Genomic DNA, 16,127 nt, shown 5'->3' on the forward strand with positions numbered 1-16,127 from the left:
AAGAGCACCATTAATAAACAGACTATTTTTAACAACTGCCCTGCTAATCTGCTGTGAGTATGCCAGAGGAGCTTGATGAGGTTAAGGGCTGCTGCAAACATCAGCCAAACACCTTCCAACACCCACCTGATAAATTATTCACGAGGAGCAGGTGCCTGCAGTGTATTGAGAGCTGCTGTCCTGTGGCCTGTAACCTAAAGGGGCTTATCCACCCTGATTGGGCCCAGCTTGGCAACGCTTCAGCTTCTTAGTGGGTCATATTCAGGGCATTTCCCCAAGGCCCAGCTTTCCCACAGCACGGGGAAGGTGGATGAGAAGTGCTGTTAAAGCATGATACAAACTCCAGGCTGAATGGGCACCAGCAGCTGTGGACACGGTGGGAAGAACCTGTCATGCTGCCATTTTGTTTTTCCTGTGACAGGATCACAACCCCTGGGTCAGCCACAGCCCAAAGCAGCTCTCTCCTCCTCCTTCCCTCTAGGTCATGTCCAAGTGCAGCTGTAAGAGCAGGTGGAGATGGGGCATTTAGAGGTGCCTAAGGAGTGAAGTGAAAAGGTTGTAAGGAGTCAGAGGGACAATGACTGAAAGGCACTTCATAGAACCCAAGATGTCCTGAAGATTAATGAAGAGCATCTTCTGTGTCTATTTTAGTATTGTATTACATGATGCTGTCAATGATGCATGAACTCACTCATGTATGACAGACAACAAAAGCAAACAATGGTGGTATTTGACAAATGAAAATTTGTAACATTAAAAAAAAAAAGTCCAGTACTTTGAGGTGTTCTGGACAGAAACTAGAGTTCCTGACACTTCTAATCCAGCCATCTGTGGCTCTCTCTAGTTACTGGAGCAAGAAAAGGCACATAAAAGAACTGGTTCAACCCCATCCTTAGACTGGTAGGATATATTCCATTTTGAGGATGTCTGTTTCTTCTCAAAAAGAATGAATGCAGCCAGAATGGCAAGTTTTAGCCACTTACAAGCTGCCTTAGAAGCTACTGGCTCTTTGGCAACTGCTGGCAAGAGGCATCCCACTCCCTTCCCTCTGTGCTTTTAAATCGACACAGCAGCAGAGCACCGAGCAGTCATCCTGTCAGATCTGTATCGCCACTTTGCTTCTGGTTTAAGTAGTTTGTGTCCAAGAGATTTTTTGGATACTTCCTCCAAACAAGAAGTTGTAATGATTTCCTACAGCCGTGCAGCTCCGCATGCCAGCTGTTGAGGAGCAGCCGCAGTGGACTTGAAAACAAACAAATCTCAGCCCAGGGAAGATCAGAAGGGCCGACAGACAGCCCTACTGGTGCTGATTTATACTTCCTTATCTTTTATCTCCTTCCCTCTCCTCCCCGAGCACGCTAGCTGCTCTCCCACGGTCCTTCTCCCCGGGAAATCCGTGTGCTTGCCTTCTGCTATCATGCATCTTCAATTCTTAAGTTCTTTAACTCCTGAATTCTTTCTAATTTTAATGTCATACTCCCCTTTTGGTACACTGCGAACCTGCTGGGGCAAAGAGCCAATTTGAACTTGTTCCCAAGAGCACACAAATAAATCTCTGGCTCTGGGAACACAAAATCTCCACTACTTTGCCCAGAAGCAATGTGAAATAGCAGACACCCAGTGCCTCCCACTTCACAGCAAGCAGAGGAGGTGCTCTGGCTGGCACTGCTTTTCCGGCTCTCCACAGAAGACAAGGGGAAGCTGCCAGCAGGACAGTTATCCAGCAAGCACAGGCTTGCTACCCTTGTGGAAAAACCTCCTTCTAAAGACACTCTCCTCACTCACAGCTTGTTGGAGCACAAAAGGTGGCTCCTTCCCTCGTGTAACTGAGGCTATAGGGCTTCTCTGAATTGATCTGAATTTGGGCAGGTTTTTCTGATGTACATTTCTGGTGCTGATTAGTCAACCCCAGCTCTTCTCATATGTTGTCCCTGTCCCTGCTGTCAACATATAAACTAAAAATCAGGTGCAACTTTGTCTAATTTCAGCTACCAGTTCTTGTTAAACACTTGTTTTCAGATCAATGTTCAATCTTTCGAATTTATGCTTCTGTATCATCATTACATTAATCTTCTGATAGACTTAAATGTATATTTTCTAAGCCATCAATATTGCTGTTATAATAATCTCTTCTCTACATTTCCATCTCAGTGTCAACTATAATAGTAAAGTCTCTTACTTTGATATAAATTCATTTTTTATTTTTGCACAATGATTTAGATTCTGACTCGCTGTACAAGCAGCTATTTAACATCTGCAGAAAAGTTTTATCAGCATATGATATGAATTCTTCCATCTGGCATTCCACTGAACACAAAGCAGAAACATTTTTGAACACCTCTGCCTTTTCTGTTACTGGCAGTGCTGTAATTTCCATTTCAGACTCAGTGCTGTGCAAAGAAAGCCCTCTTTTTCTCTGCCCAGGCTTTTAACTCAGAGGGTTTTTTGCTTCTGTATCAACCCATTACCATGCCTGGTTTCCAATCTATATTAAATTCTTCTCTCTCTGATTTCCCTTCTCTTCCCTGCCTTCTTAACTACTGCCTTTTCCTCCTGTTATCTTCCCTGAGGTTTAGAGAACTTCATCGAGCACCAGCTGTATTTATGTCACCTGAAAGTAATTATTACACAATATTTCAGTCTCTCTTAAGTGAATCAGAAAAATAATCACATCAAACATTAAAAAAAATGAAAGCAGTAAAGTTCACACCTCAGACTTTCAAATGTAATCCACCTGTGCTTTTCTGATGTTATAATTATGTGTTATTATTTCAGGATTGCATAAGGGTATAATTTCTTCTGAAGATGTTCACTACTTATTTTCCATAGCAGCCAAAATCCAAAACATTGTAAAATTTCAGATTAAAAGCATGATGCTGAGTTACAGTATTATAAACCAAACTTTTGGATAGCTGGTTCAGCAGCCCCAGTGGGAAAGCATGGAATGCTGGAAAAGGATTACAGTGGTTTTTACATTTATGAAGAGTTACACTGCTGGTCACAAGAGAGGTCTCATGTTACTGAGAGTACACATTATTTGCTGGAAAATAAAAGTCCCTTGAAAAGCAAAAAAAAAAAAAGAAAAAAGTATCAGACATTTGAACAGCTGGAAGCATTTTCAGAAACTATCAAAAAAAGAGAAAAAAATTTAGAATAATATTTCCCCTTCTGTAGTAAGACTCATTGTGGTGGTATATAATAGGTTCCCTAGAGGCTTAATCATGTCTACTGTTCAATCCTCAAAGGTTATTTCATTAAAAAAAAAAAAAATCAGTGGAGACAACAGAGTTTCTTCATAAAAGAACCTGAAGCTGTCCTTCTGAGATGTATTTATTTTTCTACCAGCTCTCATCTTTGTCAGATATCTCACAAGTCATAAATCTGAGCAATAAGCTGCAATCCAGCATGCTCTGGCAAAAGGCAAGATTTCTTTCTTTTCTTTGTTGACATCTGATTTCATATTAGGAAGATATTGTTTGATGCCACTTTGATAAAACCTTGAAAAGACTGTTGTTTGCAGAAGGATCAAGTGAGATGGTGAATTAATGAAGTAACAGCAGCCATGAACATAAAGGAATGTGACTACTACACATAGTTTGAAGAGGTATCTGTACACTAAATCCAATACCACTTGAATTTCTTTCAAATTAAAATGTAGGAGCAATCTCTTAATTGTAAATGCTCTGCTTATTCCACCAATTATGATGCTTTATTTTCTTTACCGCAGCACTTCCAGAGCTGTGTCAGCACGAGGATTTCCGTTTGCTCAGTTCTTTTTGTCACAATGAATCTTTCAACGTGTGCCAGCTCCAGATAAACATAATCGCTAGTTTGTTCCAGTACAAAACCCAGGCAACAAACAATGAGAGGCTCCCTTAGCAACACCCTTGAATTCCCTTTGAAATACACTTCCATTAAATACCCCACTATGGGCTGTTAAATTTACATTCATCAGCTATTGTATACTTTACAGGCCTTCCCCCATCCTCACAATGTGGTTCTACTCACACCTAAACTGACACTTACTTTGTGGGTTTTTTAATGACTTTACTTACAGCAAAATGCCCACCTAGTTAGCTAAGCAAAACCATTCATTCTTTCCTCTCAAGGACCAACTGCAGACACACAGTGGAGTCAGTCAGTAGTACAAGAAATAAGCCTAGATGTGGTACAAATCTGAAAATGCACTCACTATGGTTTAACCAATGCATCTAAAAATGTCTAAACCCAGCTCTACCAGAATGACAGTGCTACTCACACAAGGCAACTTACACCTTGCAAAAACAGGCAGTGAAAAAAATTGGGTAAAATACCAAACAATACCCTTTTGCACAGATTCTGATAAAAAGAGGGCAAATCGTCCAATCAGCTCTCAATCTTATTTATCCCTTCCCAAACACTCACTTTTTCTGGCTGGGTTCTTTTACCTTTACTTGCTTCTCTCTCAGTTATTTGCTCTGATCTCTCAGCTTTGGTTTTCTTTCTCTCTTGCTTTTTTCACTACATTTTCACTGAGCAGGACACTTACAGTGCGTTTTATAACAGCCTACAGAGGACCTCTAAACAAGGCCATTCCTACAGCAAAAATCACCAGGGTTTTTTTGGGGCTGTTTGTGGTGTTCTGGGTTTGTTTTTTGTTTTTTTGTTTTGTTTGGGTTTGGTTTGGTTTTTTTGTGGTTTGTTGTTGTTGTTGTTGTTGTTGTTATTTTCTGGGCTTTTTTTTTCCCCCAAAACACCCTCAAATACAATTTCATAATTTACTTAGAGGGAAAAAGAAAAACCCACTGATAACATTCCCTTTGTTCATCATCCACTATATAACATGCAACTGTACCAAACTGTTCCAGCCTATCCTGGAAAAACATTTCTGTTCCGAATTATTTTGTTTCCCCTCCAAAACCCATCCTCTTGTACTTTAAACAATTCCCCAAGCTCATCCACTCATCATTAAAAGGAAACTCCATGTGAACAAACATGCAGGGACCAGATCATTTGTAGGGTACCTGTTTTACTCCTTTGTCTCTCTTATGTGTTGCAACATATCTCTTTCTTCCACATCTAAAGTTTTCCATTACAGACCAGTAGGACCACAGATTTACTTCTCCCATCTTTCTCTTCCTTATCTCAAATACAGCTCCTAGTCTCTTTCTTTCCAATTTTCCCTTTGTTTCAAACACAGTTTGCTCTTCCCAATGCAGGACTCCTACAAAAAATATGGTTAAACAAAGGTAAAGAAAATCCATGAGCACGTGAGAAAGACCTGTGTGAGCAGTTCTGGGCCATAACATCAAGAGGTAAACCCTAATTGTGAATCAATGTGTGCACCAAAAGACCTTTCAAACCCCTCCAGTCACCCTGAATATGAGTTCAATTCCCATTTACTTTCTTCCAACAAGATCGAATTTTCTAACAGACCATGCTAGAGGACTTGCTCTCCCAAATTCCATGCTTAAACTCCTATGCAATGGAAAACAGTCATTTCATAAATGAAACCAAGTGATCCAATGAAAGTATTTATTAGCATTCCACCAACATGAACAGACAAACTCTAAAAGTGTTCACCAAAAAGCAAAACCAGTCACAAAAATATTTTATCCACAATTTTGAAGACATATGCAATCTTCGATAAAAGAATTCAGTTCTGTTGTTATGAGTCCATGATAAAAGTTTCAAAGTCATGGTCTAAGTCTGAAACAAGGGCATCCACAAAATCTTCAACTGAAGGGGATTTCTGCAGCATACCTACAAAAGACAAGACACTCTGCATCAGGATGCTGTGACCTTGACAGCTTTGTCAGTGATAGCACTTACTGCTAACTAACTTTGAATGTCGCTACACAGCAGAAACAGCTATCAGATTTCTTTGTCAAGAAAAAAGTGCAATTATAGTGTAGAGGGATTATTTAATTTCTTCAAGATACCTGTTACACATTTTCACAGAATTGACAGGTTTCAAGGCTGTTAACTGATTTTTGTCATTAAGACCTTGTTTAAGCAGGGAATTATATCTGTTTTAAAGCAATGTAACCGCAGACTCTGTCATTCCTAAATGACTGAAACAAAATAGTGATTGAGCAGGTATATAAATCTTTATTTGCTAAGTCTCAGTTCTGACCAAGCCAGAAAAAAATGTATTTTCTCAAAGCATTACACACATCTTAGAACCATTTAATTTAGCATTTAAAATACAGCTATATCCAAAATTTTTGACAAGTCACAAAACATAAACAAAAGCATTTTCAATATACTGCAGTTTTAGTTTTGCTTTTTTACAGTACTAGGACTTACCTTTTTTTAAGACTTTAAATTACTATATCTGTTAGCTGTAGCACTTGGCTACACAATAACAGACAAGAAAATTAGCATCATGAATTAGAATCATGGCCAAGTACTTTGTCAAGTAATTCTATAAACGGAGAAACTAAAAATTTCACCCCTTCCTCTCCAGAATCCCAACTTTTAGATGGCATGAGAATATATCCTTTAAATTATTTTCAGATGTTTCTTTGTACTTAACATCACCTACAGTTGGTCTTTTCACTGTTATTAAGATTTTCAAGATTACACATGAAAATTTACTGCATAACTTGTACCAGAAAAAAACCAAAAAAGCCCCAAAAAACAACAGTTCAACTGCCAAATAATGTAAAGTTTAATCTTTGTGTTTCTTTGAAGTGATCTTTCTGGCATCTGCCAATGTAAATATAACCTTGTTCTACCCTTTCTGATCGGTGTACCTACTGAACATAAATTTATATTCTTTCACATCCTCAACAATATTTGCTTTTGATGGAAATTATAATTGCATGCTGCTAAAAGAGTATAATCTTTTACTATAACACAATGATTCAAAACCCATCAGGAAACACACCAGCTCAAAGTAAATTGGTGTGAGCAATTAAAAAGAATTTTCTTGCTAAGACCTTACAGAATTCCATTTCAATCTGATTTAAAAACATGTTACAAGTGTCAACACAAACTGCCATGGCCCAGTAGATTAATAGCAAGCACTACAAGGAAAACAAATCTCACACTATATATAGATTGACTGATATGCTGTTAAATAAAGTTTGCATCAAGCTATTTTCAAAATGAAAGAGAACAAAATTAATATTTCCAACTACTTGGTAAACTTGTCATCTACTCTAATGTTAGAAAAATCACAGTGGAATTACTTGTAGTTCACAATGAAAAATGGCTTGCTGTGTGCTGGGCTGAGAAACAGATGTGTGCAGATACCCAGCTACTGATCTGCGCTCCCCAGAGAGCCGTGGCCTCTTGCAGACTCCCTCTCTCGGGTTCCTGGCTGGGGAACACGCATATTTGCCCCCTAGCAGCCTTGGAAAAATTCCAGTTAGACTCATATTTTCCTGCAGTTTTTAAAGAAGAGGAGAGAGTGCCTTAAGAAGGTGACAGGGATGGCAGCCCACTGGAACATGTACAGTCATTCCTTTTTCACCAGATATCAGTATGGAGAGATGACTAAAATACTGCACATATGTTACATAAAGATGGACATAATAGATATAACCACCACTGCTCGAGCCCCATTATACAAAACTCCCCTTCCATTACTGACTTTATAAAAAACAGCCAGTCTGGATGATGCTCAGCCAATTCTTTGACACACTAACAATTATTCTGCCAATTATCAATACCTTGGAAAAAACCAAGAGCCAGTAGTATAATGATAGGCAGAAGAGAAGAAACTGAAGCTGGGATTATCTTCAAGGAGATTTAATTTCCCCTCCCACATAAAAATGGCAAATCATAACAAAAACATTCCAACCATCAACATTATAAAATGAATAAGAGAAATATAATCAATTACAGTATACTTGGATGTATTTTAGGGCAGCTGAATACAGTCTTACCAAATATCACTTGAAACTTGCTACAAATTGTATTTATTTATGAAAACCAAGTTTGCTTTAAATATGTAGGAGATTCCAAAATCATTCTGGCAATGGTGATGTCAACTGACCTCCATCCAGTAGCTCCAGCTTTTGATAACAAAACCAGATTTCAGATTTCTTGCATTAGTGGTTTGTTGCACTCCTATTTTCCCAACACTGACATCAAAAGCAGACACTAACAGACTTCACTTTTGCAAAGAAGGGATGGAGAGTAACTGAGGTCATTGCTAAAGAACTCCTACTGTAGTGAAATGATCATGCCCTCATTAAATAAATAATTACAGATTTTAGAGTAAGACAGTTCCAAAAGAAACAGGCAATGATGGTATTTCTGTGTTTTAACCTCTAACTCTACACTGATGTGCTAAAGAGTGGTCGTGTCTCTCTTCAAACCCCATTAAAATATATCAAAGCAAGATCAGCTTTGATATATTGTAAGTACTCAGCACTTCAGTCTAAATGATTTAGCAAGATGTCCACAAGGTCTGATGGTTGCAGTTTTCAAATTTAGGAGTGTATTTTAATACGTTCAGCCCAACTCCTATTTCAGCTCAGTCTCTCCCAAGCCTAAGGCAACTGCATAGCTTATCTTCACTGCTTTGAAGTTTCTTTCACATTACAGCACTGTGGTTAACCACACCCTTTTGAGAGATGGTTAGCTATAACCTACAATCACTGAAAATTGAGAGAAGAATAAAGCCTGTGGCAAAATTTGGCCTCTGCCCCCCTGGAACACTAATTATTCTGGGTCCATGTAGTTTGAGCTAACATATGTTGCCGTTCATATCACCTTCTAGGATTTATGCGTATTTCTTACACTTGCAAAGGGATATATAATCATTATCTGAAGATTTTTGCAGCCTCTTCAAATTATAACTACTCCATGAAGTACAGTCTGAGGCATGGAAAAGCAAATTTTCAAACAGCTTTGGAGCAAATGGGTGTTTATTTATACAGTCAGTCGGTTTGGTTACCGTGTAGGCTCAGAGCTGAGTATGACTGTCTGAAATGTCATACGGCATCAACAAAGCAAAACGCAACCTCACACACATTTTGCACAAGGATTTCTTCAGAAGCCCCAAGGACAACATGACTGCACCAAGGCACTGCAGGAGAAGTGCACTCCAGGATATGCTCCATGCTCTTAGCTCCCAAAACATCCAACCCAGTAGTTTTCACACTGCAGTTCACTTTCTGCCTATGCACCTGGGTTTCTCTCCAGCCAGAGAGTGCCAAGGGAGAGAGGAAGGAATGGTGCACACCTGAATCTTGTTCAGACCTGCAACCAGCACACAACTGGACCTGGAAGGGATACCAGGGTTATATAACTTCAAAGGAATTTGGAATCCCTAATGCCATGTAATCCTAGGAAGGAGAAAATCTGCAAGAGCCATGTAATCAACACAAAATCACAGAGGAATGAAGTTCTTCTCAAAATGTTTTTTTCTCTAAGGAAAAATTTAAAGAAAATAAGCCTCTCGGACAAAACATTGTCTACCCATTTTCAATTGCTCCCGATATCCACATTTGAGACTATTTCTGTATTTCATTGACTATCAAGGGGGTAAGATAAAAAAAGTCTCTTCAGAAAATGTTTAAGAAGTTCTCAACCTCTATGATTTTGGTTTTTTTAAAGGAAACAAATACCAAGAGAATCAAATGCAAACAACAACAACAACAACAAAAAGCATACTGTGTTTCCTAATTAAAGACTAGTTCAAACAGGAACCTTGTCAGCAACTCCACAGGTCAGGTCCTTTATCTTTCCTCATCAGAACATCTATGGAATAATGTTGGAGAAAGATGAAAAGCTAGGGTCATATCCAAAAACAAAAGAAAAACAATAGATAGCTTCTGAGAAGAAAATCATAACAAAGAAGCTGCATAAATCAAATGTGCTCGTGAAGTAACCTGCTATCAAACAGCCAATGAACATGGCTAACTTCCTAATGAGGTATGGAAACACTTCAAGGGTGAGGCTGCAGATGCGCATTCGAACGTCAGGCATGTGCAAGCCCATATAAAAAAACCACCTGAAATAACAACCTAAAGAAGTTTCTGAAATAGGGCACTAGTGAGCACAGATTCTGGACTGTTTCTCTGAAGAGGAGTAAAATCAACAAGCTTTAAAGTGGAATCTGTCTTTAATCAAGTATGTTTTGTTATTTGCTATGGGAGCACAGTTTTGCAACTGATGGAAACCAACAGAAGATGGAAGTCAAGTAGTCTGGAATAACAATAATGAACAAAAAAGCAGCAAGAGAAAACAAAAGCTCATTGAACCTAAACAAATTGAATTGTTCCTACTTTTCTCCATAAATTCTCATTTTTTGTAAGAAATACAGACCATATAACTTTTTTCATCAGGTGTGTTCTATGATTTAGCTTCCAATAATCCCAAATCAGCAATCAAGTTATTGTCCTATCAGAACATCTGAGTCACCCCAATTTCATTCTTTAGGGAGTCATTCAAGCACGTTTGTTAAGTTTTTTACTTAACTACTTTTACTGTCTACAAATGAACATCACAATAGGCACAGACAAAGAATCTGCTGATGAACACTTGCTAGTTTTACAATCTTGAATACCAGTTAGGATTTCTGAATAAAGAGAGTAAAAGTGAAATTCAGAATACAAAAGTGGCCAGGGAGATAAACTGAAGCAAGGAAGATGTATCTTAGATGGAAGAGGATCAGATCATGGTATACTTAAGAAAACTGGGCATAAACAAGCCCACAGGCCCTGGCAGGATGCACCCCTGAACACTAAGGGAGCTGGCCGATGGCATTGCTAGGCAACGCTCAGTAATCTGTTAGAACAGGAGAGGTACCATAAGACTGGAAAAAAGCAAAAGTCATGTCTACAGGAAGAGCAAGCAGAAAGAACTGAGGCTGGTCAGTCTCACCTCAGTCCCTAGGAAGGGACCAGCTAATCCTGGAAACTGTTTTCAGACTCACGAACATCAAAAAAATCAGGATTCACCAAAGGCAAGCCATGCTTAAATAACTTGATATGATGAAATAACTGGCCAGCAGAAAAGAGGAGAGCAGTGCACGTCACCTCCTTTGGATCTCAGTGAGCGCTTTGACTCTGTCTTCCATAGGATCCTATCACATGCAAGGGGGAAAGCCAGTTTTACTTCCATAGATTTTCTGTAAGACCATCCATAGATGAATTTTGAAACCTCTTTCAAATAGTACTTGATTCACAGAAGCACACTGCCAGCAACTTCAACATAGTTTCCAGGACATTCCAGGAAAATTCCATGTTCAGTAAAATAAAGAATATACCCCAGAAAGAGATCATAAGCATATCTGGTGTTTAAAAACATTTTGTCTTTCTCCACCATATGACTTACAATGTAAAAATTGGATAGGCTTGTAAAGATGCACATTCCTGTCTTGCAAATTCTTAATCCACAGTTCTGGGCTACAGTTTTTAAAGGTTACAAACACAAACACTTCAAGAACAGTAAAGAGAATTTGGGAAGTCATATTGAATTAAAAGTAACCCAGTAGATCAGAAACAAAAATAGACAACCTAAAGAATGTATAGTTGCTTAATATATGACAAGTCTAAGGAGAGCAGAGGTCATGGCCTCAAATACAAAGAGATGGGTCAAAGAACTGAAATGTTCTAGTCAGGAAACTGGGCCAATCTCATGATGAAATACAGACACGTTACCACTGTCTTCCTTATCTGTAGAAAAAAGTCCCAGAAATTCCAGTCTGCTAAAATGGAGTTTACAGAGGCCAGTGAACTCATACTCATTCTTAATACTAAGAATTTCAGAGAAAGTTGAAAGATGTGCCAGGACTTAGCCAGTGCTCACCTTACAAACAGCAAAAGTAATGTTTGGTTTGAATTCTGCAACATTACACAGGAAGGTCTTTACCCTGATTTCAGAGATTTGAGATAAAGTCAGCAGTTTCTCAAACTTGTTTCATTCTCCTGGCATTATTTTTTAAGGTATTAACACACTGAGTATTTTTGCTATGGGTATGAATGATTTTTAAAAGTTATTTTCCAGATTCAAGAGGCAAATATTGTAATGAGATGAATAATGAATTGTGTTTCTTTATTACAGTTGTCAGAGCTGCATTTCATGAAAATGAACACTCAAAGTACTGATACAGCCAAAGATATTTTGATGACACTGAAATGATGAGGCCAAACCAAGTTCAACTTCTCCTACACAAAATAACCAGAGATTTTATGAATTCCATGTATGGAAAAGTTACTACTTTATTGTATCCAAGAAATAATGCAATCTATCTTCCTTCAAGTTTATTCTGAATTCTTTAGACAGCCTTGTAACACAAACATTTCAGCCCAGCTATCTGCGTGTACTCCACATACCACGAGGAGTTCTACTGACCACGATACGAAGGTGATGACCAGTCCACTTAAATTTTTCTTTGATAAATCCAGTGAACATCATAATTAAAGTAAAAAGACCAAGTTGGGAAATGCAGTTAAGTTGAAGTTCCTTTCTTTTTGCAGGGGAATAAAAGAGTTATAACTGGTTTCCTACCTTGCACCATCAGCATGGGCTCCTTTCCACCGCCATGTGCCAGCATCTCTCTACGATAGCGCTCCCCCATTGCCCTGGAGAAACACAGGTGTTAGAGCCATCTACAAACACAACTGGTCCAGCCTGCACTCAGGTTTGCTTCTAGGATCTCTACAGAACTCACAGACAGAGACCAAATGAAATTTTCCACCCTGAAACAATGGCTGGTGCCACACTAGCTCCTCAAATTCAAATTACATTTAAAATTCCACTATGAGGAACTGAACTAGACAAATTTTATTCATAGGAGTGTGTGTTGGTGCCTATAAAAGTTAATTTGTGAACAACATTTCAGGCTTCATTGTGCCAAAGGGAAAAGTTGCTCTGTTACAATGTCAGCAAAGGTATAAGAATGCTTACAATTTGTGACCTCACAATTTGCTTTTTTAATTTCACAAAGCAAAATGAGTAGGATAGCTCTACTAAGCTTTGATGTTGGTGACATGAAGCTTGTTTAATACCCACAGTTGCTTTGATTTCAACAGAAAATTACAAGCTATTAGGCATCTATGAATTTCAAGCTCTCTAATTACATCTAAATAGGGATTTCAGTGTCTCCCAACTGACACACCTGTATTTTAAAACACTGACACAATTTTTTTTGCACCAATGAACATGTCCCAAAGTATATATATACACACAGACATGTATATTTGTGTATATATATCTATTTCTCTCTCTGTGGTTATTTCCTGCTTTGTAGTACTCTTAAAATCAAGAGAAACACTAAAAACTAATTTGCATCAAAAAAGCCCACCAACCTAATTAGTTTCATGTTTTCCAGAAGCAACTAGCATTTCATTCTATTTAACATTTCTGTGTTTTTACCTATCAAACGGGTTCTGAGCAAAGCACTGTTTCCACACCATAGAGGCGACAGCCCTGGACATGAGGTAGGAGTAGTATTTGGCACCGTAGCCCACCAGGTGACTGAATCGCAGCTGCCAGGCCTGTAAAATGAAAAAGAACCCAAACCCCATGTTATCTTTGAAATTCTTTATGTTGTTCAACATTTCCTATGTATGCTGGAAGAAATCTGATCCTATTAATGACAAAGAAAAAAGAAAAAAAAAAAATAGCCAGCAGAAATAAATCCCAGAATGAAGAATCTTTTATCAGAAGAAGCATTTTTCAATCTCAATGGTGTATGTCCAGTACACTGATCATCAGGATTGAAACTATCTATAAACAGGATCAGAAGGGGAGAAAATAAAGCAGTAAAATAAATTACTCATATTTGATAATAGCTGCAGAGTTCTACTGGTCTTGAACAAAACCCACAATTACCCTGTTACAAGTAACACAGTATTTTATAATTTTCCATGTGGGTATGTGCGGTATCACACTCAGAAAAGTTCAATTTATAACTTTTGTCAGAAACAAAATGGTAACAGTAATTTGTGTTTAATGCTATTAAAAAAACCCAGCTTTCTGTGAGGCAGCCATCTTAGAGGTACACAAATTCCATCCACATGCAGTACCATAATTCACAGATTTGTCTGCACATTTTAAAATGTGTGTGTGTATATATATATATATATATATATATATATATATATATATATATACATATAGCAGGTTATAATCTGCAATTATGTTGCTATTCATTTATGGATTGTTACTTCACATAGTGACTCATTTGAGTGATGACAGAGGTTTTTTAATGCTTTTTAGTGTTGACTGTTTCCTTACGTTTTCTTAGCAAAGAAAATCAGAACTATCAGCCTTATCTTCACAGAAATCAAAATACTTTTTTCTTTTTATTTCCTTGACTGCAAGAGAACAATTTAAATTGTGACAGACCTCCAAAAGTCATCTGGTCCAACCTTTACTCAAATTAAAGCTAGGTTTGAAGAGATTTCTCAGGTCCCTGTCCAAAGTCTCCAGGGATGAAGATTTCATCACCTCTCCAGTGTGGTGTGTGAAGTAAGTAGGTCCAAATTGAAATGCTGTTTCCCAACAGATTGAAATGAGAATGGACAACTGTAGAAAGGAAGGAGTATGAAACTTCCTTTGGCTCCGAGGAAACTCCAAAGAGAAAACAAGTGCCCTATCTTATTGGCCTTCCTATGCAAAGTCAAAACTCTTAACATTCTTGTGATATGTCTGTTGTCATGATTTTTTCAGGTACTATATAAAAACTGCTTCACAGAGGAACTAGAACAATAACACAGCAAAACAGATGTTTTAAATTTAAATCCATGGGCTGTCAGATGCTTGTTCTTATCCTAAAGTCAATGACTGAAATTCTGATGAAGCCAAATAAAAAAGTAAAAGGGCATATGTAATTTTCCAAAACTTTTTGTCTTTGTGATTCTTTTGCACACTGTAATTAACAAATTCCTTCTTTTTTACGGCTGAAATAGACTATGCTTCTTTATTCAAGAAAGTCCTGACTATTATCTTACTCTCTCTATTACCTAAAAAGATCTACATGTATTCTAAAAAAAAAAGACCAACTGAAAGGGTGGGAAAAGTAAGTATTTGGCTTTTACTTAGTCTTTTTTCCTTAAAAGAAAAGGGAACAAACAGTGCTTCGTAATCTAAATTACTTCTAACAGCTGATGAGAAACAAGTTGCTAGCTAGGCTGCCTTTCCTGAGCAACAGCTACAAATAAAGTTCTCAGAGTTAGCCATAGTTCAGCCACTCAAAAGCTACTTTTTACAAGATGGTTACCTCCACCCTAAGACAGGCGCCCAAAACAAAGGGAATTTGCCATGGGTGAGGAATTGAGCCTGTACTGGTGACCCACACAACTAAAGCAGGAGTAGCATGGTTAAATGAGATGAAAAAAGATCTCCAGCCTTCAATTTTCCTATGGGTCTTGATGCATGATACAAATTCTTTAAAATTACAAACTTTTTCTCTTTACCTTAAAGCACTGTACTGTATCTCATTGCAATGCAAGTGTGTTACAACATCCAGCTCAGACACAGAGTCTCCGCTTTGCTTTGAAAGGTATTTTGGTTGCCATGTTTTACTTTATAGCTATAGTTTTTCTAACTAGTCCCTTAATTACAACCATAATCATTAAACTAAAAGCACATTTTGAAACAGAGCAGAGAGACTACATTTTTAGAAGACTGAGCAGGAAAACATGTCAGTTTCTTTTATAATAAACTTTAAAAGTTATGATTAGAAGTTTATACTCCTCTCTCTCTCTCTCTGGAATGTGGATAACTTTACTGATGAATTGGTTTCACATAATCAGAAATGGTTTTTAAGCTGCAAACAAAAATAATTTCCAGGTGTTTGGCATACTGAAGGATATTCCTACCTCTCCCATCAGAAAGGAATTACTTTGATAATCATATAAGCTGTAACTAAGACAGTATGTCTTACTTGCAACCTCAGATTACACTGTTTCCTCAAATGCTCTTGGCATTTAATGGTCTGCACCTAAACCAGCTCATCTGCACTTCCAACGTGATCAACTACTCAATTTATTGGGTTTGTTGAAACTCTGTATCACAATTAAGTAAGGAGAAAAGAACAACTTCTCAGCAATCTGTCCAAGATCAAAAGCTTGATATCGAAGTCAGCACCTAAAATAGCTTCAGTATGCTCTGCTCAATTTTGTTTGACCTTGTCTTTGCTAAACTTTACTAACGAATGTCACATTGTTCCCTTTGATAAG

At 37.8% G+C, this 16,127-nt stretch overlaps 1 protein-coding gene across 1 annotated transcript in view; it reads right to left on the bottom strand.

Annotated features, from left to right (window-relative positions):
* Positions 1 to 5,500: 5,500 nt before the first annotated feature.
* The window catches only part of MIPEP (mitochondrial intermediate peptidase), a 65,798-nt gene continuing 55,171 nt past the window's right edge, over positions 5,501 to 16,127 (bottom strand). The window contains exons 17-19 of the mRNA XM_059838750.1: positions 13,318 to 13,439; positions 12,451 to 12,524; positions 5,501 to 5,742 (exon numbers count right to left, since the gene is read on the bottom strand). Coding sequence (XP_059694733.1) covers positions 5,648 to 5,742; positions 12,451 to 12,524; positions 13,318 to 13,439 — 291 coding nt within the window. The 3' untranslated portion in view covers positions 5,501 to 5,647. The remainder of the gene's footprint in view (positions 5,743 to 12,450; positions 12,525 to 13,317; positions 13,440 to 16,127) is intronic.

The sequence above is a fragment of the Haemorhous mexicanus genome, chromosome 2 (assembly GCF_027477595.1).
Source record: "Haemorhous mexicanus isolate bHaeMex1 chromosome 2, bHaeMex1.pri, whole genome shotgun sequence".
NCBI lineage: Eukaryota > Metazoa > Chordata > Aves > Passeriformes > Fringillidae > Haemorhous > Haemorhous mexicanus.